The sequence below is a fragment of the Schistocerca nitens genome, chromosome 5, assembly GCF_023898315.1.
Source record: "Schistocerca nitens isolate TAMUIC-IGC-003100 chromosome 5, iqSchNite1.1, whole genome shotgun sequence".
In the NCBI taxonomy this organism is placed as follows: Eukaryota; Metazoa; Arthropoda; class Insecta; order Orthoptera; family Acrididae; genus Schistocerca; species Schistocerca nitens.
In genome coordinates, this window is record NC_064618.1 from 231,093,121 (window position 1) to 231,113,516 (window position 20,396).

Below are 20,396 nucleotides of genomic sequence, written 5' to 3' on the forward strand. Positions count from 1 at the left end.
TCTTCCATGCCCTTCAATGTATAGAATTTCTTCAGGGTTTTTGGTGCACAGTCACCGTTCTTGTAAAAGGGCTTTACCAGCAACGTGCAATCTTTCATGGAGACAGTCACATTGGCCATCTTGTATGCAGACTGAGGAGTAGCCATGTTCTGCGCATCTGTTGGTGTGAAATTCGGCCATGTATTGGTCAACTTTTCGTAAAAACTGTTTTGTTCCATGATGTTTCCATGAGCATCAGTAATATGCTGCTCAAATTTGGTGTCGGTCATTTTGAGCAGTGGACCTCTTTCTACAGCATTTTGAAACTGGTCCTGTAATTATGGGCATCGTGTAAATAATGTCACTAGTTTATTATATGGAGTTCTCAATAATTTAATTTCATTCACTGCACTTCAGATAATAGTGTATAACCATTTATCTTGAAAATAGTAAAGGAAAAGATCATGTGTGTGGTAGTATATAACAAAGAATGCGAAATGAAGTGAAAAGAGGCAGAAAAGAATTTTTGTTTAAATAGAACGGTACTGATGATAAAAAAGTATTTTACAATGAATATTACACATTTTCAGCACCATGAAAGTACTGTTTGCGTTTGCAAATCGTATTATTCGGAAGAAAATTATTGTTTTGAAATTTTGAATACAGCCCTTTAAAGTAAGTTGTACTTCTTCAGTAACAGTTAAGATACTGCACTATGGATGTTTTGTAAATGTGAATTAAGGGGGCATTGTTTCAGATCATTATTGTTATTAAAGTAAACAAAGAAATGTAAAAAAAAATGTCTGTGGAAGGAGAACCAGTCATCCTATGGAACTGGCATTGACTACTGAACAGGGACGTAACAAGGTGCTGATGGAACTCCAGTAGATGATCTACTGAATCAACGCGCTCTCTATCCATTTACTGTCCAGTGCTTTATATGATGAATTGGCATCTTTCTTTGTATCACTTTTTATTTTCCACGTAGGTTTTTCATTGTATTTATTACAAAAGTAATTGTAAGAAATTGAAAGTTAATAACATGATCATTGTTCCATATGAAACACATTAAGCTCTTCTCTCTATTGATCATCATATAAATACGTAAAATGAAAATAGATAAATAAATAAGTAATCTAAAATCACTGAACAATTCATCTTCCACCTCTCAGTTGGCAAGTTGATCAATAGTTTTCCTGTTAATTTAAAACTCTATATATGTTGGTCATCCCTATAACAAGTTCATAATAGCTACAGTTCAGCTGAAACACTTTGCTTATCAATATTAGTTAATTTTTCATGTAAGACCAATCTCCTAGCCTGAAAACTATTTTATAGAGGAGAGAGATGTTAACTGCCAATGTTAGAACCATGGTGGTCATATCGTGGGATACTGGTACTCCTGTACCAAGGGGGATTTCTTTATGGCAATTTTCTGCATATTGTCCCAGCATCATATTTCCAACAAATATACTGACTATGATAACAGTGAATATCTGTATCCATATGCTGATTTACAATTATTGTCATATTTAATGAATGGTGTTGATTTAGGGAGCATGGTTTTCTGTTGGCACATAATTGTTATTTCCCTGAGATATTTTTCTTCTATTTAGTTGATGGGCTGAAGTGTTTGATGATGTACCAGTGTTTCACTCTACATGGAGAATGTTTCCAGTTTTTGATCACAGTAAATGTGCATAGTTAAAAGTCCGCATTGGTCAAGTTTACTGGTCACAGTAACAACCATCTCTTGTATTTACACGAATCCAATCAAGATAACGTGTGACTCTTGTGTAAACACCAGGATAACCAGCACGTGCACAGCCATTGCCCCAGGAAACTACCCCTGCAAAGAAATGTGCAAAATGAATTAGTTACAGCTTATGTGAAATATTTTGATTTGCATATTTTCATTACCTGAAGTGTTCTAATGTCAAACAACAGATTTACAGTACTAGAATATACATTAATGTTTACTGCAATGAGAAAGTTTTTTTGCTTCAGTTCAGAAAGTCTAAAGTAATGGGTAGTTGTGCTCGTACATACATACTACTTGCTTAATGATATATTATCTAAAACTCTTAATGATAAAATTGGGATTCGAGTGTCGGCATACTCTGCATTATAGTGAGACAAAATAAGAGTGATTAAGATATAATGTTTATATATGAAAATTACAACTTGCAGCACTAGTAGTCAAATTGAATTCAAACTCAGAGCATGTATAGAACAGCACCTAAACAAATTAAGATGCAGAAAGGTGCATGTATTGTTGAGGATAGAATTAATGTTAGTGTTACTAAGTCAACATAATTCACTGACCATGGCCAGACAAGTTGTGTCATATCATAGCGATTATATACTGAAACTACTACTAAAACTAAGATAAAAGACAAGATGCATTACACAAACTGATATAAACAGTGGTTATAAACAACACTTCACACCTTTTAAATGTTTCCAGTTTTGGGTTCAAATGTGCTGGTATCATATTGACCAGTGTACAGTTCCACTTGTAGAGAAAAATTCATTTACAGAATATAGTTGGTGTTGCTTGAGCATGCACATCAGTCTAGCTCTGAACATCCTCAGCGGCAACGTTTTAACGTCTGATGATAGATGGTTGACTTCTTGGTGGCTGCTTTGGGAAAACTGTCCAGTGCCTTACTTAGGCAACAGCTTGGAATATCAGTGTTGGCCTTATTTTGTGTTTTGTGGTTGTGAATCTCTTGTCTCTTGCAGAAGAATTCTTGATTTTCTTTTATATTGACATGAGAGTTGAAAACATATTGGCTAAATACTGCAATTATTCCTGCCTGCTTGAAAATGGTCTACAGTGGTCAGATTTCTTGCTGGAAGATATTATTCTTACAGTATTTTGTAGGAGCAACATGGTTTTACTTCCAGCAGAGTGTTCTCACAGCAGCAGTCCATATGTGATGTGACTGTGGAACTGTGGAGCTTCTTGAGGAGATAAATTACTCTTGAGAGCTTAGAACACACATACGCTGTGTCCTATGTTCACATCAGCTTATTGTCAGTTGTGATTCCCGAGAGTTTTACACAATCAACATTTGCTATGGGACCACTGTCACCAAGGCTGTATATAGTTTCTGGTTCTATCTTCATTCAGTTTCATTTTATTTTGCTTTGAACCAGATTTTGGCTGTTTCAAACAAAGCTTTAGCATCCTTTAGTGCCTCAGCTGAATTTTACTGTTAGTCATTTATGTTCTGTCTTTTGCAAAGAGTAGGCTATGACCATCACAACTTAAGTCATTGACAAATATTAAAGTGAGCAGAGGGCCAAGTATGCAGCCATGCAGTACACCATGTTCCAGTGCCATTTCGTGAAACATCACTCGCTGGATACAAACACTCTGCCGTCTGTTAGGTAAGAGTCAGAGCCCTAAAAATTTTTGCAACAGTGTCTTCTGAGAGATGTAATCAAATGTGTTGCTTAGATCACAAAGAATTAAGGCCATGTCATTCTTTTCTTGATATGCTTCCATTATTTTTGTTATTACAGCAAGCATTGCAGTAAATGTAGGTTCCCCTCTTCTAAATCCATGGTGGTTAACCAGGAAGAGGTTGTTGTCTTCAAAACAACATAACAGTTGGTTCTTCATAATAGTTTCAATCACTTTTGCTAATATTGGTATTGATGTAATTGGTCTACAGCTGGATGGACTGTTAGAATCACTTTATTTATACACTGGTGCTGTCTTTGCCTGTTTCAAGAGGTCTGGAACAATACCAGCCTCAAGGCATTGGTTAATGACAGCAGCCAAAGGTTCAGCAGTATCAGATACACTATCCTTCAGAAAAGCATGCCATGCCATATGTATCTGTGCTAACAGAGTGTTTAAAATCTTTCACAGTTTTTGGTAGGTCCTCTGGAAGCTCTTTTCCGCCTGGTCAAGGTGCAACAATTGCTAATGCTTATATTGCTTGTAATATTAATTTATAAATGTGGTACTTCAGCTATGTTATTCCCAACAACATCAATAAAATGAAACTTCCTGGCAGATTAAAACTGTGTGCCGGACCGAGACTCGAACTCGGGACCTTTGCCATTCGCGGGCAAGTGCTCTACCAACTGAGCTACCCAAGCACGACTCATGCCCCGTTCTCACAGCTTTACTTCTGCCAGTACCTTGTCTCCTACCTTCCAAACTTTACAGAAGCTCTTCGCAGAGGTACGAGGTACTGGCAGAAGTAAAGCTGTGAGGACGACGGGGCGTGAGTCGTGCTTGGGTAGCTCAGTTGGTAGAGCACTTGCCCGCGAAAGGCAAAGGTCCCAAGTTCGAGTCACGGTCCGGCATACAGTTTTAATCTGCCAGGAAGTTTCATATCAGTGCACACTCCGCTGTAGAGTGAAAATCTCATTCTAGAAACATCCCCCAGGCTGTGGCTAAGCCATGTCTCCGCAATATCCTTTCTTTCAGAGTGCTAGTTTTGCAAGGTCCGCAGAAGAGCCTCTGTAAAGTTTGAAAGGTAGGAGATGAAGTACTGGCAGAAGTAAAGCTGTAAGGACAGGGCGTGAGTCGTGCTTGGGTAGCTCAGTTGGTAGAGCACTTGCCTGCGAAAGGCAAAGGTCCCGAGTTCGAGTCTCGGTCCGGCACACAGTATTAATCTGCCAGGAAATTTCATATCAGCACACACTCCGCTGTAGAGTGAAAATCTCATTCTGGATCAATAAAATATTTGATAAAATCAACATGGCTGAAAGCTTGCAATGGAGCATTGGGTCTTTTTCTGTGTTCGTTAACCAGTTCTCAGGCCAGTTTACATGGTTGTGGTCTTCAGAAATGAACCTAGCATTATATGCCTTCTTGTCTGCTTCTGCTTCCTCCTTTTAGATTCTTTTAGCTTTCAGATAATAGCAATGAAACGTGTCTTTGACCCTGTCATCTGTTGCTGTTTTAAATCAGTCATTTAGCAGCAAAACAACACTTTATGTTTTCCAGCCTGGGAGTGTCCCTTGCTTTGTCTCTGCCTATTTCTCTTCTGTTTTATAGTTTATCTAAGGGATTCTTTAAGGTTTCTGATGGGAAACAGTTGTCAAAATTTACTTTGAGGAGTTGGAAAATACATTTAAAAGCATCACTTGGTCCTAATCCTACAACTTTAGACTGCCCATCAATTCATGAGACCCCTGCTTTTCCATTAATGCTGATCTGTAAATCTTTATTGTCTGTGACACAAGACAAAATGCAAGGAGACACAATGCTAGTAAGATTTTGTCAACTCACATGTGTCCCAAAAATAACTTCCAGGAATCAAATAGTGATATGCCATTTGGACCAACATTAGGAATTAACAAAAGGGTAAATTTTCTTCTACCATAATACATGGAAAATAGTCATCTACAAATATCGTAGCCAGTAATAAAAACTATCTTTGTGATCTGTGCTTTTTAATGCTGTTTTTATTTTCCCAAAGCATTTTAAACTCTTTGCGAATTGACACATTTTTATCTACATCTCTGTCATCCTAGATTCAGTAACCAATACCAGCAATAAGATTTATGTTATTCAATAGAGGATTTCAGTTGCATGTCTGCTTGTAAACCTGGTAGTGTAGATATCCATAAGTTCTTTTTTGTAACAAAAGTCTTATATTTTGTGATCCTTACTTTTCATATCAGTATGCATTTATCTTTCAGTGGTAAGAGAAGTACAATTAGTACAGACTTGTAACTCAGTGTGTATGCAAAACTAAATCTGTGATGATGTTTGAAATCTGATTGTTGTATGGACAGCCATTCAACAATAATAACAAAAATAGAGAAATGGATGCAACAGATTGGACATATTAGTGGCAGTGTGGCTTCAGTTGCCAGAGACTGCAGTCGTGTGTGTGTGTGTGTGTGTGTGTGTGTGTGAGAGAGAGAGAGAGAGAGAGAGAGAGTTGCGTCTGTGTGAATGTGTGAATGTGTGTGTGTGTGTGTGTGCCATCTATTTTTGATGAAGGCCATACTGGCCGAAAGCAAATTTATGACAGTCTTTTTGTTGTGCCTATCTGCGAGTCAGCACCTTTGCTATATGGTGAGTTGCAAGTTCCTTTTCACAATATTGTTACATTCCATCGTGGATTTCCCATTGTTGGACATATTAGTCTGATGTTTCTGACACATTGGAGTGAAATGGTGCTTAAGTCACATGGAATTCTGTGAACTAGGTGACTGGAAGCAAAGTATTGACAGTTGCTGGTGCTACAAGTTTCTGCCACCTTCATCTTACCATAGAGAGAGGATACAGATGTTTGATGGGTTGCTGAGCTACTAACAATGACACATTCACAGAAGAATTGCATGAAACCCATGAGAATATTCCTTTATCAGCATTAACGGGGTTCTGTGTCTATGTACGACCCAAGTTATATCTAACAGTCATTCTCATAGTTGTCCTAAAATCCTAGTCATCAAATGCTCAACTTAAATTAAAGCCATTGACCAGTCCAAAGTTTGCTGGGATGAAGATGAGGGCGCATCTAAAACCCACACTTGGGATGGCTGGTATAATTAAATCTAATGGGCTGGGTTCGATCCTATCCAGTCAGATGAACCAGAAAGTTAAGGCATGCAGCCTCTCAATCACCTGCCGATGAACACTGTTCTCAATTTTCAAAATGTTGCAACTTATGCCATTTTCTGGTGAAAATTTGTGTTTGGATCTTACTTGCCACAAAATAGCGAGTCAACTAATATGTGCTGCACCAGCACATTTGCTAGACCCATATGATAAATTGCATGCTAGTTGAATGGACATGAGGCCTTCTGCTGTACACTCTCTGTTACAGATCTTTTGAGGTCACAGATGCCCACAATTTTTGGACCACCCACCAGTTCTGTCCGACAGTAGGACAGCGAAACTGTTTGGTGTGCGAGTTGCTGGTAGTTTTTTTGAAGGTGAATATTTTATTCTAATTGTCGTCTTCACTTGCTATAGAAGTGTCAGTGATATTCACACACAATTGACTAATTCTTTTCCTGGCAGAAATTTAGTGTAGCTTCAGTGATGCAGCCAACTTCCACTTTTGAATAATAACTGTAGCTTGGCTTCGTCGATGAGGAGCATCTGCACATTGTTCATATCTTTTAATACCACCTGTCCATCTGTACTGTCATATTCATTTGCTGTGGGATACTGTGTAATATTATCCTAGTCCTTATTTATTTCACTTGTGGAGTAGTTGCCATTGAGCTATTCAGTAGAATAAGCTCTACTTTATTTTATGAATTACTGTAGTGAGCAACATGCAGCTAAGAATAGTTAATAGCCAACAACAGTGAAAACTTGCTCACGTCTGCAGTTTGTCAGTGTCACAACACTGTCCTGACAACTTTCATGAAGCAGGCAACATAAAAGTCAGAGCGGGTTGGAACCAATTGCAAATGTTGTGAGCAGATGTTGGAAATTAAAATTATTGTCACTGACTGAGCCATATTCAGTTTCAAGTGGAGTACAACTTAACCTACCAGATTGTACTGACAGTTGCACCAAATAAATATTCTGATTAGATACTTCGTTAATGTGAAATCAGCAGGGATTAAATTAAGAGCAAAATTGCAAGGCACTGCGTAGAAACTCTACCCCACACCCAGCTTTGTGGACCTTTTGTTGTTACTTTAGTTTCTCTCCCTTTCTTAAGTGTACTGAAGGTGAACAAGTTCATTCATCAGATGCATTTTGCTTCTACTTTTATTGACAGTGCAACAGCAGTGGTGATAGTGCTATCATTACAAGTAGATGAAACATTTTGTTATTTCTATTAATGTAGACTAAATGCCAGTTTCACTTACTCATGGCATATTCTAAGGAAGATCAGGAGCGATTGTCCTGTCGACATTGAGATTGTTAGAGACTGCACCTATGCTAGAAAATTCTGTCAGGGTTTGATGTTCCTTTCTATATTCTCTGGTGTCAACTGTTTCACTCTTCATGTTAGCAGAGGCTAGACCTGAATTTCACACTGTGCACATTGGTTGGTTTCATTTAATCATGGAGTTTTAAGACCACTTCCTTGATCGTTACAAATAGATATACCACAAAATTCAGTTTGTTGATTTGAAACTTTATTATTTGTAGCCTTTGGGATAGTGCCAATGAAAGCTTTCCTAGAAAAACTATTTTTGAGTCTATAATGGTCAAAAGCACAAAAATATTACCTACTCATAATGTTTACAGTGCATTTGCTGTGATAAATGGGCTTGTCAGTATCCAGTGTGGTTAAAACAAAAAATAAAAATAATTCTGACAGTTTCTGAAGAGGAAGGCCACTCAAAGAATTCCCATCTGCCCTTATTTTGTGTTGTTCAAGTTTCAGTCAGTGAATCTGAGTATTACTTGTAACTATGCTGTTCCTCTTATCCTAGTTATAGAAGTGAAAATAAACTCATTGATCTATTCATTTGGCCCCATGTCAACTCTGTGGCTGACTGCACTGTGTTATTGATGTGCAAGCTGTGTACCTCAAGAAAGTTTGGCTGTAAGAACATATTCTTCCTGTCCCTAGTGTAATTTGAATGTAACAATCTTATAGAATATATTTGGCAACTTTGTTACCATCATTTTGTTTCCTAGAATGGCTCGGAATTGTGCTGTTATATCATTGATATTTTTTTGTCATTTCTGTTAAATATTCTGAACTATTCTCACTTAAGCTGTGACATCAAGTCAATAACTTTACATTTCTGAGTCAACGCAGTCATTCCATGCCAAAACTGAATTTGGGTCATACTGGGTGTGCTCTTATAACAGCGAGGTGTGTGTAGAACCAGTGGAAAGATAAGGCTCTCATGTAGTGATGAGTGAATACTGGACAAATTGCAACACATATATGCAATGTTGAATCATTGCTGGACTGCTGAAATAATTGTGAAACTGACTTTGTTGATATTTTACCCAGTGTGACATTGGACTGATGGCAGTCTAGTATAGTGGCATGCATACTGTAGCACTGACTTCAGTTGTGGAGAAACCAGAACATCTTACAGTGCTGTCTAATATGAGCAAAAGTGTGAGGGCTTGGGGTGCCATTGGATATAACATGCAATCTTGATTGCCATATATTATTATGGAGGACGGGTTGAACAATTGCCACCATATCAGGATGGTGTAGTTCAGTGAGTGCCAAACTGTTGTGTTTCTCGGTGTCCTTAAGACATAAGACCTTTTTCAAAGGGACAGAAGTACTGGCCTGTCTAATACAGTTGAATTGAAACACAGAGTTGATTTGCTCATGTTGTTGTTGTTGTGGTGGTCTTCAGTCCTGAGACTGGTTTGACGCAGCTCTCCATGCTACTCTATCCTGTGCAAGCTTTTTCATCTCCCAGTACCTACTGCAACCTACATTCTTCTGAATCTGCTTGGTGTATTCATCTCTTGGTCTCCCTCTACGATTTTTACCCTCCACGCTGCCTTCCAATACTAAATTGGTGATCCCTCGATGCCTCAGAACATGTCCTACCAACCGATCCCTTCTTCTAGTCAAGTTGTGCCACAAACTTCTCTTCTCCCCAGTCCTATTCAACACCTCCTCATTAGTTATGTGATCTACCCATCTAATCTTCAGCATTCTTCTGTAGCACCACATTTCGAAAGCTTCTATTCTCTTCTTGTCTAAACTATTTATCGTCCATGTCTCACTTCCATACATGGCTACACTCCATACAAATACTTTCAGAAACGACTTCCTGACACTTAAATCTATACTCGATGTTAACAAACTTCTCTTCTTCAGAAACACTTTCCTTCCCATTGCCAGTCTACATTTTATATCCTCCCTACTTCGACCATCATCAGTTATTTTGCTCCCCAAATAGCAAAACTCCTTTACTACTTTAAGTGTCTCATTTCCTAATCTAATACCCTCAGCATCACCCAACTTAATTTGACTACATTCCATTATCCTCGTTTTACTTTTGTTGATGTTCATCTTATATCCTCCTTTCAAGACACTGTCCATTCCGTTCAACTGCTCTTCCAAGTCCTATGCTGTCTCTGACAGCATTACAATATCATCGGCGAACCTCAAAGTTTTTATTACTTCTCCATGGATTTTAATACCTACTCCGAATTTTTCTTTTGTTTCCTTCACTGCTTCCTCAATATACAGATTGAATAACATCGGGGAGAGGCTACAACCCTGTCTCACTCCCTTCCCAACCACTGCTTCCCTTTCATGCCCCTCAACTCTTATAACTGCCATTTGGCTTCTATACAAATTGTAAATAGCCTTTCGCTCCCTATATTTTACCCCTGCCACCTTAAGAATGTGAAAGAGAGTATTCTAGTCAACATTGTCAAAAGCTTTCTCTAAGTCTACAAATGCTAGAAACGTAGGTTTGCCTTTCCTTAATCTAGCTTCTAAGATAAGTCGTAGGGTCAGTATTGCCTCACGTGTTCCAATATTTCTACGGAATCCAAACTGATCTTCCCCTAGGTCGGCTTCTACTAGTTTTTCCATTTGTCTGTAAAGGATTCGCGTTAGTATTTTGCAGCCGTGACTTATTAAACTGATAGTTCGGTAATTTTCACATCTGTCAACACCTGCTTTCTTTGGGATAAGAATTATTATATTCTTCTTGAAGTCTGAGGGTATTTTGCCTGTTTCATACATCTTGCTCACCAGATGGTAGAGTTTTGTCAGGACTGGCTGTCCCAAGGCCATCAGTAGTTCCAATGGAATGTTGTCCACTCCGGGGGCCTTGTTTCAACTCAGGTCTTTCAGTGCTCTGTCAAACTCTTCACGCAGTATTGTATCTCCCATTTCATCTTCATCTACATCCTCTTCCATTTCCATAATATTGTCCTCAAGTACATCGCACTTGTATAGACCCTCTATATACTCCTTCCACCTTTCTGCTTTCCCTTCTTTGCCTAGAACTGGGTTTCCATCTGAGCTCTTGATATTCATACAAGTGGTTCTCTTTTCTCCAAAGGTCTCTTTAATTTTCCTGTAGGCAGTATCTATCTTACCCCTAGTGAGATAAGTCTCTACATCCTTACATTTATCCTCCAGCCAACCCTGCTTAGCCATTTTGCACTTCCTGTCGATCTCATTTTTGAGACGTTTGTATTCTTTTTTGCCTGCTTCATTTACTGCATTTTTATATTTTCTCCTTTCATCAATTAAATTCAATATTTCTTCTGTTATCCAAGGATTTCTACTAGCCTTCGTCTTTTTACCTACTTGATCGTCTGCTGCCTTCACTACTTCATCCCTCATAGCTACCCATTCTTCTTCTACTGTATTTCTTTCCCCCATTCCTGTCAATTGTTCCCTTATGCTGTCCCTGAAACTCTGTACAACCTCTGGTTTAGTCAGTTTATCCAGGTCCCATCTCCTTAAATTCCCACCTTTTTGTAGTTTCTTCAGTTTTAATCTACAGTTCATAACCAATAGATTGTGGTCAGAGTCCACATCTGCCCCTGGAAATGTCTTACAATTTAAAACCTGGTGCCTAAATCTCTGTCTTACCATTATATAATCTGTCTGAAACCTTTTAGTATCTCCAGGGTTCTTCCATGTATACAACCTTCTTTCATGATTCTTGAACCAAGTGTTAGCTATGATTAAGTTATGCTCTGTGCAAAATCCTACCAGGTGGCTTCTTCTCTAATTTCTTATCCCCAATCCATATTCACCTACTACGTTTCCGTCTCTCCCTTTTCCTCTTACCGAATTCCAGTCACCCATGACTATTAAATTCTCGTCTCCCTTCACTATCTGAATAATTTCTTTTATTTCGTCATACATTTCTTCAATTTCTTCATCATCTGCAGAGCTAGTTGGCATATAAACTTGTACTACTGTAGTAGGTGTGGGCTTTGTGTCTATCTTGGCCACAATAATGCGTTCACTATGCTGTTTGTAGTAGCTTACCCACATTCCTATTTTTTTATTCATTATTAAACCTACTCCTGCATTACCCCTATTTGACTTTGTATTTATAACCCTGTATTCGCCTGACCAAAAGTCTTGTTCCTCCTGCCACCCAACTTCACTAATTCCCACTATATCTAACTTTAACCTATCCATTTCCCTTTTTAAATTTTCTAACCTACCTGCCCAATTAAGGGATCTGACATTCCACACTCCGATCCGTAGAACGTCAGTTTTCTTTCTCCTGATAACGACGTCCTCTTGAGTAGTCCCCGCCCTGAGATCCGAATGGGGGACTATTTTACCTCTGGAATATTTTACCCAAGAGGACGCCATCCTCATTAACCATACAGTAAAGCTGCATGCCCTCGGGAAAAATTACGGCTCTAGTTTCCCCTTGCTTTCAACCGTTCGCTGTACCAGCACAGCAAGGCTGTTTTGGTTAGTGTTACAAGGCCAGATCAGTCAATCATCCAGACTGTTGCCCCTGCAACTACTGAAAAGGCTGCTGCCCATCTTCAGGAATCACGCGTTTGTCTGGCCTCTCAACAGATACCCCTCCATTGTGGGTGCACCTATGGTACGGCTATCTGAATCGCTGAGGCACGCAAGCCTCCCCACCAACGGCAAGGTCCATGGGTCATTGGGGGGGGGGGGGGGTTGCTCATGTTAGTTTATTTTAAAAATATAGTAATAAATGCAAAATATATATTCAATTCATACATTATTTATTGAACAGATTTATCATTTATAGTGTTAATGAGATATATGAGTTTGTCTTCGCTACACAGCTGTTTGCATCTCAAAATCGAATGGATCACAGCTACCCTAATATCCTATTCCACCTCAGTTTGTGCTTGATATCTACTCTTTATTAAGTGACCACTGAAAACTTAGCTTTTTACATAGCATTGGCTCTGAAAGACTCTTGAATTCATGCAGATTTTTGGACATTATCTACATGAAAGTACTTTTGAATTATTAAGTAAGCTTCAAATACAGATTATATTTTGCAAGACGAATCAGATTCATTCGAGACTAAAAAGCAATTTTATGGGGGGAATTAAAATTGATACCATCTTCATTAATTTTTGTATTCCATACTTTTTATTAGCTTTATTTCTTTATTTTTTAATTTTTAAAGCTGAAATCATTCATTTTAAAATGTGCCTGTTGCATCCTCATACCGACTATAGTGACAATAATACAACAAATATGTACAGGGTGAACCAGAACTGTACTGACAAATTTTCAGAGGTTGTTCATGAATAACTTCTGAGTATTTTGGTATAATGGACCTATAGTGTCCAGCGGCGCATTACAGAGTAATAATGTAATTGTGATTTATTTCGTTTGTTACTGCAATCACCGTTGTTTCTGCATAAATACCTTTACAACAGTGAAGAAGTCTGTAACATGCAGTCAGCAAATCATACAACACAAAGATCAGAGTAATGAAACAATCAAGAAATGGTTCAAATGGCTCTGAGCACTATCGGACTTAACTTCTGAGGTCATCAGTCCCCTAGAACTAAAAACTACTTAAACCTAACTAACCTAAAGACATCACACACACCCATGCCCGAGGCAGGACTTGAACCTGCGACCTTAGTGGTTGCGCAGCTCCAGACTGTAGCACCTAGAACTGCTCGGCCACTCCGGCCGGCAATGAAACAGTCCTCATATGAAACACATACTCTGGTTGTTGTGGTTGCCATTCATGTCAAACAGCCCAGCATAGTGTTGTTATGCTGGTCGTCCATAACATTCAGTTAACCCACACACAAGGTGCATATCAACCAACTCCTCATCAGTAAACCTACCCATAGTACTGTTGTACATCACGGCAAACTCGTGGGTAGCAAGTTAAAGAGGGCATTATTGTTGTCAATGGCAAGTACCTTAAGTGAAAGGAAACAACACACAGTGGATACCATCGGCATGTGCGCTGTTGTGCACTATTTTTATTGCAATACAGATACAAGAAACCAAACGAAATGCAATAACTCTGTAACAAGCTGGTACTCTTAAGCCGCATTCAAACTGGCCTTACTGTGCCACACAAAACCGAGAAAGAGGTATTACATGATCATTGCTGACTTCATACCATGCTGATCTGCACAACAACAAGCAAGATCTGTGCAGTGTCGGTACATCAAAGGAAATGGTTTGTTCACACTCGCTCTGTTTGGATGGTGTATCTCATTTTGAATTTTTATTGTAGTGCGTGCACACATACTGGAACATCCTGCACAACTACGAACATGCTGTTCTGTTCTCCACAGTTTGGCTCTTTCTTGTGCTGCTTTGCACCTTGAATTTATGTCAAGTGTGGGTGTGGCTTTATACTGAAGGGAATCCCCAATAATCTCTGAAAGTTAATCAGTGTCATTCTGTTTCACTGTGTATATTCAGATCTCATATCATCCACAGGATGATCAGGAGAAAGAAAACTGGCGTTCTACGGATCGGAACGTGGAATGTCAGATCCCTTAATCGGGCAGGTAGATTAGAAAATCTAAAAAGGGAAATGGATAGGTTAAAGTTAGATATAGTGGGAATTAGTGAAGTTCGGTGGCAGGAGGAACAAGACTTTTGGTCAGGTGATTACAGGGTTATAAATACAAAATCAAATAGGGGTAATGCAGGAGTAGGTTTAATAATGAATAAAAAAATAGGAGTGCGGGTTAGCTACTACAAACAGCATAGTGAACGCATTATTGTGGCCAAGATAGACACAAAGCCCATGCCTACTACAGTAGTACAAGTTTATATGCCAACTAGCTCTGCAGATGATGAAGAAATTGATGAAATGTATGACGAGATAAAAGAAATTATTCAGGTAGTGAAGGGAGACGAAAATTTAATAGTCATGGGTGACTGGAATTCGTCAGTAGGAAAAGGGAGAGAAGGAAACATAGTAGGTGAATATGGATTGGGGGAAAGAAATGAAAGAGGAAGCCGCCTTGTAGAATTTTGCACAGAGCATAACTTAATCATAGCTAACACTTGGTTCAAGAATCATAAAAGAAGGTTGTATACCTGGAAGAATCCTGGAGATACTAAAAGGTATCAGATAGATTATATAATGGTAAGATAGAGATTTAGGAACCAGGTTTTAAATTGTAAGACATTTCCAGGGGCAGATGTGGATTCTGACCACAATCTATTGGTTATGAACTGCAGATTGAAACTTAAGAAACTACAAAAAGGTGGGAATTTAAGGAGATGGGACCTGGATAAACTGACTAAACCAGAGGTTGTACAGAGTTTCAGGGACAGCATAAGGGAACAATTGACAGGAATGGGGGAAAGAAATACAGTAGAAGAAGAATGGGTAGCTCTGAGGGATGAAGTAGTGAAGGCAGCAGACGATCAAGTAGGTAAAAAGACGAGGGCTAATAGAAATCCTTGGGTAACAGAAGAAATATTGAATTTAATTGATGAAAGGAGGAAATATAAAAATGCAGTAAATGAAGCAGGCAAAAAGGAATACAAACGTCTCAAAAATGAGATAGACAGGAATTGCAAAATGGCTAAGCAGGGATGGCTAGAGGACAAATGTAAGGATGTAGAGGCCTGTCTCACTAGGGGCAAGATAGATACTGCCTACAGGAAAATTAAAGAGACCTTTGGAGAAAAGAGAACCACTTGTATGAATATCAAGAGCTCAGATGGAAACCCAGTTCTAAGCAAAGAAGGGAAGGCAGAAAGGTGGAATGAGTATATAGAGGGTTTATACAAGGGCGATGTACTTGAGGACAATATTATGGAAATGGAAGAGGATGTAGATGAAGACGAAATGGGAGATAAGATACTGCATGAAGAGTTTGACAGAGCACTGAAAGACCTGAGTCGAAACAAGGCCCCGGGAGTAGACAAAATTCCATTAGAACTACTGATGGCCTTGGGAGAGCCAGTCATGACAAAACTCTACCATCTGGTGAGCAAGATGTATGAGACAGGCGAAATACCCCCAGAGTTCAAGATGAATATAATAATTCCAATCCCAAAGAAAGCAGGTGTTGACAGATGTGAAAATTACCGAACTATCAGTTTAATAAGTCACAGTTGCAAAATACTAACGCGAATTCTTTACAGACGAATGGAAAAACTGGTAGAAGCGGACCTCGGGGAAGATTAGTTTGGATTCCGTAGAAATGTTGGAACACGTGAGGCTATACTAACCTTACGACTTATCTTAGAAGCTAGATTAAGAAAAGGCAAACCTACGTTTCTAGGATTTGTAGACTTAGAGAAAGCTTTTGACAATGTTAACTGGAATACTCTCTTTCAAATTCTGAAGGTGGCAGGGGTAAAATACAGGGAGCGGGAGGCTATTTACAATTTGTACAGAAACCAGATGGCAGTTATAAGAGCTGAGGGGCATGAAAGGGAAGCAGTGGTTGGGAAAGGAGTGAGACAGGGTTGTAGCCTCTCCCTGATGTTATTCAATCTGTATATTGAGCAAGCAGTAAAGGAAACAAAAGAAAAATTCGGAGTAGGTATTAAAATTCATGGAGAAGAAGTAAAAACTTTGAGGTTTGCCGATGACATTGTAATTCTATCAGAGACAGCAATGGACTTGGAAGAGCAGTTGAACGGAATGGACAGTGTCTTGAAAGGAGGATATAAGATGAACATCAACAAAAGCAAAATGAGGACAATGGAATGTAGTCAAATTAAATCTGGTGATGCTGAGGGAATTAGATTAGGAAATGAGACACTTAAAGTAGTAAAGGAGTTTTGCTATTTAGGGAGTAAAATAACTGATGATGGTCGAAGTAGAGAGGATATAAAATGTAGACTGGCAATGGGAAGGAAAGTGTTTCTGAAGAAGAGAAGTTTGTTAACATCGAGTATAGATTTAAGTGTCAGGAAGTCGTTTCTGAAAGTATTTGTATGGAGTGTAGCCATGTATGGAAGTGAAACATGGACGATAACTAGTTTGGACAAGAAGAGAATAAAAGCTTTCGAAATGTGGTGCTACAGAAGAATGCTGAAGATTAGATGGGTAGATCACATAACTAATGAGGAGGTACTGAATAGGATTGGGGAGAAGGGAAGTTTGTGGCACAACTTGACTAGAAGAAGGGATCGGTTGGTAGGACATGTTCTGAGGCATCGAGGGATCACCAATTTAGTATTGGAAGGCAGCGTGGAGGGTAAAAATCGTAGAGGGAGACCAAGAGATGAATACACCAAGCAGATTCAGAAGAATGTAGGTTGCAGTAGGTACTGGGAGATGAAGAAGCTTGCACATGATAGAGTAGCATGGAGAGCTGCATCAAACCAGTCTCAGGACTGAAGACCACAACAACAACAACAATCATCCACAATTTTTTAAAAACCTTCCTTTCACGGGCCTGTTTTTATATAGTTTACTATATCCACAACACATTCTAAAAATAGGTTCAGTAGAGGACTCAAATACTTTGAAGCAAATGTGTTGCTGTGACTGATAAAATTGTTCCACACTAAATCCACAGCTTTCTCTCAAATGAGGCCTGCAGTCTTCCATGACAGTCACACATTGAATAACCAAAGTGAGTACAAACAGAATCCCACTTCGTACACTGCAAATTATACTCTAAGACAACAAATAACGACACACCATGAAGGAATTACCCAAATGGGAAGGAAATTGGTAGATGTGATGGACATCTACAGACAAATAACTGATTACTACTCTATCCTGTTCTTAACCCATGTACATGTGAGTGCACTGAGTTTAGTGTTACTGTGTGCGTGTGTTCTTAAACCAATCACTATTGTTTAAGCTTGGGCCAGCCATCCGGCCATTAGAGGCTGCCTGTAGGAAGCATGCATATGGCACAGTCTCCGCCATGGTGTCGACCAGTGACCAATAACAAATTCATATCTGCAAACAAGACTGACTGTTTCTTCGTTATATATCATCTGTGTCATGCCTTGCATGTGTTGGAAAACGTTTTATCTGTGAATTGATTATTATTATTTGGAAGAACTATTAATTGTTCATCAGTATTTGCAAATAATATGTAACTAAAATATTGCAATCAGCTATCTTAAAAGATGATCACACTTGCCTTATGATATCAATTTTGGAGTTACGTAACTCAAACCTCCAGATGTGGCTGTTCACATCAGCTGTCCATGGAGTACACTGAACAAATATACTAGAGTGTACACATAAAAGAGAACCCTGTGCCATCTTTACAACATGGTGATTCAAGAAGATGCTAGAAATAGTTAAATATAATGACATTGAGACGTACACCTGTCCAAGAGAAATTTCATTTTCTGTTCTGTTAGACAAGCATATGCGTCTTGAAATCAGTATAATTATTGCTAGTCTTCTTGAATCTTCTGCTTCTTCAGTTGGTTAGCAAAGTGGATCTCCTGCGTGTACATTATTTAAGTTGCTCAATGTACTCTATAGTTGATTATGGCGAATAACCACATGGCATAGTTTAGAATTATATAACTCAAAAATCAGCAGCTCAGTGTTAGTATGGGTATCATAAATAAAGACAGTTGAGTGAATATTCCAAGCACATATTATGTCTAGGAGATGATGGTCAGCAATTTGTTCAATTATCTTCTAAACTAGTCATAAAGTTTCGGCTGTCACCTCAAGGGTAAGGAAAGAAAGAAAGGAAAGAAGGAAGAGAGAGAGAGAGAGAGAGAGAGAGAGAGAGATGTAAATAACGTTTTGTTTGTTTGCAGACATATAAACACAAACAAACATAAAATTAAGTATGTAACTTTATTTTTTGAGGTTGTAATTAAAGCTTTCATGCTACCCACTGTAAAACCATATGTAATAGGTTTTCCAGGACATATATTGGTGAGATGTGTTACAACATAAGTAAGCTCTGACATAGTGCTTACAGACTTCATATCAGTCTCAAGTGTCTTTGGGATCATGAGCAGTTGTGTAATCCAAATTATTTGTATATTGTCATGCAACAGAGATGTGTTCAGTCAGCTACAGTCACATGTATCCTTTTTAAATTTTCACAAATGTTAATTTATGAATGGTTTAGGATTCTACTATTACCAATGTGCAGGAGATAATACCCTTCTGGTCTGATGAGGAAGTGATGATATAATGTAAAGCAGTCTAATTGTGGGACTTATTTTGAGTATTTAAGAAAGCATTTTGAAGCACACTGGAAAATCCAGGAAAATCATTATTCTTTTTTTCTCTAAGTGAGTGTAATTTCCCAGCTGTAAAAAGTTTGGAAAGTATAATTAATTTTATACAAGACAGCATTATGTACACCATTAGCATTATGTGTTTTTCTCAGGTTTCATTGTACCTCACTACACAATTCATAATATTTTTAAAAAATTAGAAATTAAATAAACAGAAAATAGTTAAAAGGTGGAAATAAAAAATTATGATAATATATACAAAGAAATAAGGCAGGCAGCAAAATGCTTTAAAACTGTAGTGATCAACTGTTATGTAGAATCAAAGAAGTGGGTCAGAAGGAAGCCTTTCAATGTAAATTTAGAATTCAGAAACTATTCACTCCTGAATGAGATTTTTCACTCTGCAGTGGAGTGTGCACTGATATGAAACTTCCTGGGAGATTAAAACTGTGTGCCGGACCGAGACTCAAACTCAGGACCTTTGCCTTTCACTCCTGTTTTTCAGATTTGTGAACTAAATGTACTTAAATTTTTTTCTCAAAAAATTGAGAAACTCCTCCGCAGCCCTCAAACACTTGTTGTGTGGACTGTTCCATGAATAAAAAGTGAGGATCTATTTAACAGTGTTGTTCTAATAACAATTGATCACTACACCCCTCGTCACAGTGGTTTATGCATATACTGTGTATCTTTCACATTTGACATTTCTTCTAGTGAGAGATAAAAGTGAATGTTCACCTAGTGGTATAGACTTGTTTAATCCTACAATAACCCTATTAGTGTTCTGCAGAGTTTTCCTCATTGTTGTTTATATCTTATTTAGAAATTTGTAATTTTGTTTATCCATAAACTAACTTTTTTTATTGTATTGGAGGCCAGATTTAGAAATAACAGTGTGGTCTATGTAGAAACTTACCAATGAGTTCAAACCTTTTGTCATCACGTTCCCTGCCAAGAGGTCCACCACTGTCACCCTACAACAGAATATTTAAATCCAATAGTCATTAAATGATAAGTGTAACATACTATATGATTTTCGTATATCAGTTAACATTTTGAACCATTGTTAATGTTAGTGTAACACCTTATAAATGAAAGTAACTCTACATTCATAAGACAGGTGATATTGCAATGGCCAAGTTTATATACAGCTATCTATGTGTACAGTATATTTCTATGAAGTGAAAATGATCTGTAATATCTGGATTCATAGTATTTTTGCTTAAGACCTTATAGTATACAGAGTGATATTTCGAAGTTTACTGATGAGTCACTTCCAAAAATTACGGACAAATTACTGACAAAGATTTCTCCTCCACTTCTTTGTTTGACCAACTGTTTGATCAGTAATTTATTTTAAGGCATTTGTTTATAGGAACGACC

General features: G+C 38.2%; 1 protein-coding gene across 1 annotated transcript in view; it reads right to left on the minus strand.

The window, feature by feature from the left end:
- Positions 1–1,151: 1,151 nt before the first annotated feature.
- LOC126259804 (trypsin-7-like) overlaps positions 1,152–20,396 on the minus strand; it is a 143,429-nt gene continuing 124,184 nt past the window's right edge. Inside the window, exons 6-7 of the mRNA XM_049956832.1 lie at positions 19,930–19,987; positions 1,152–1,828 (exon numbers count right to left, since the gene is read on the minus strand). Of these exons, the coding sequence (XP_049812789.1) occupies positions 1,707–1,828; positions 19,930–19,987 (180 nt within the window). The 3' untranslated portion in view covers positions 1,152–1,706. The remainder of the gene's footprint in view (positions 1,829–19,929; positions 19,988–20,396) is intronic.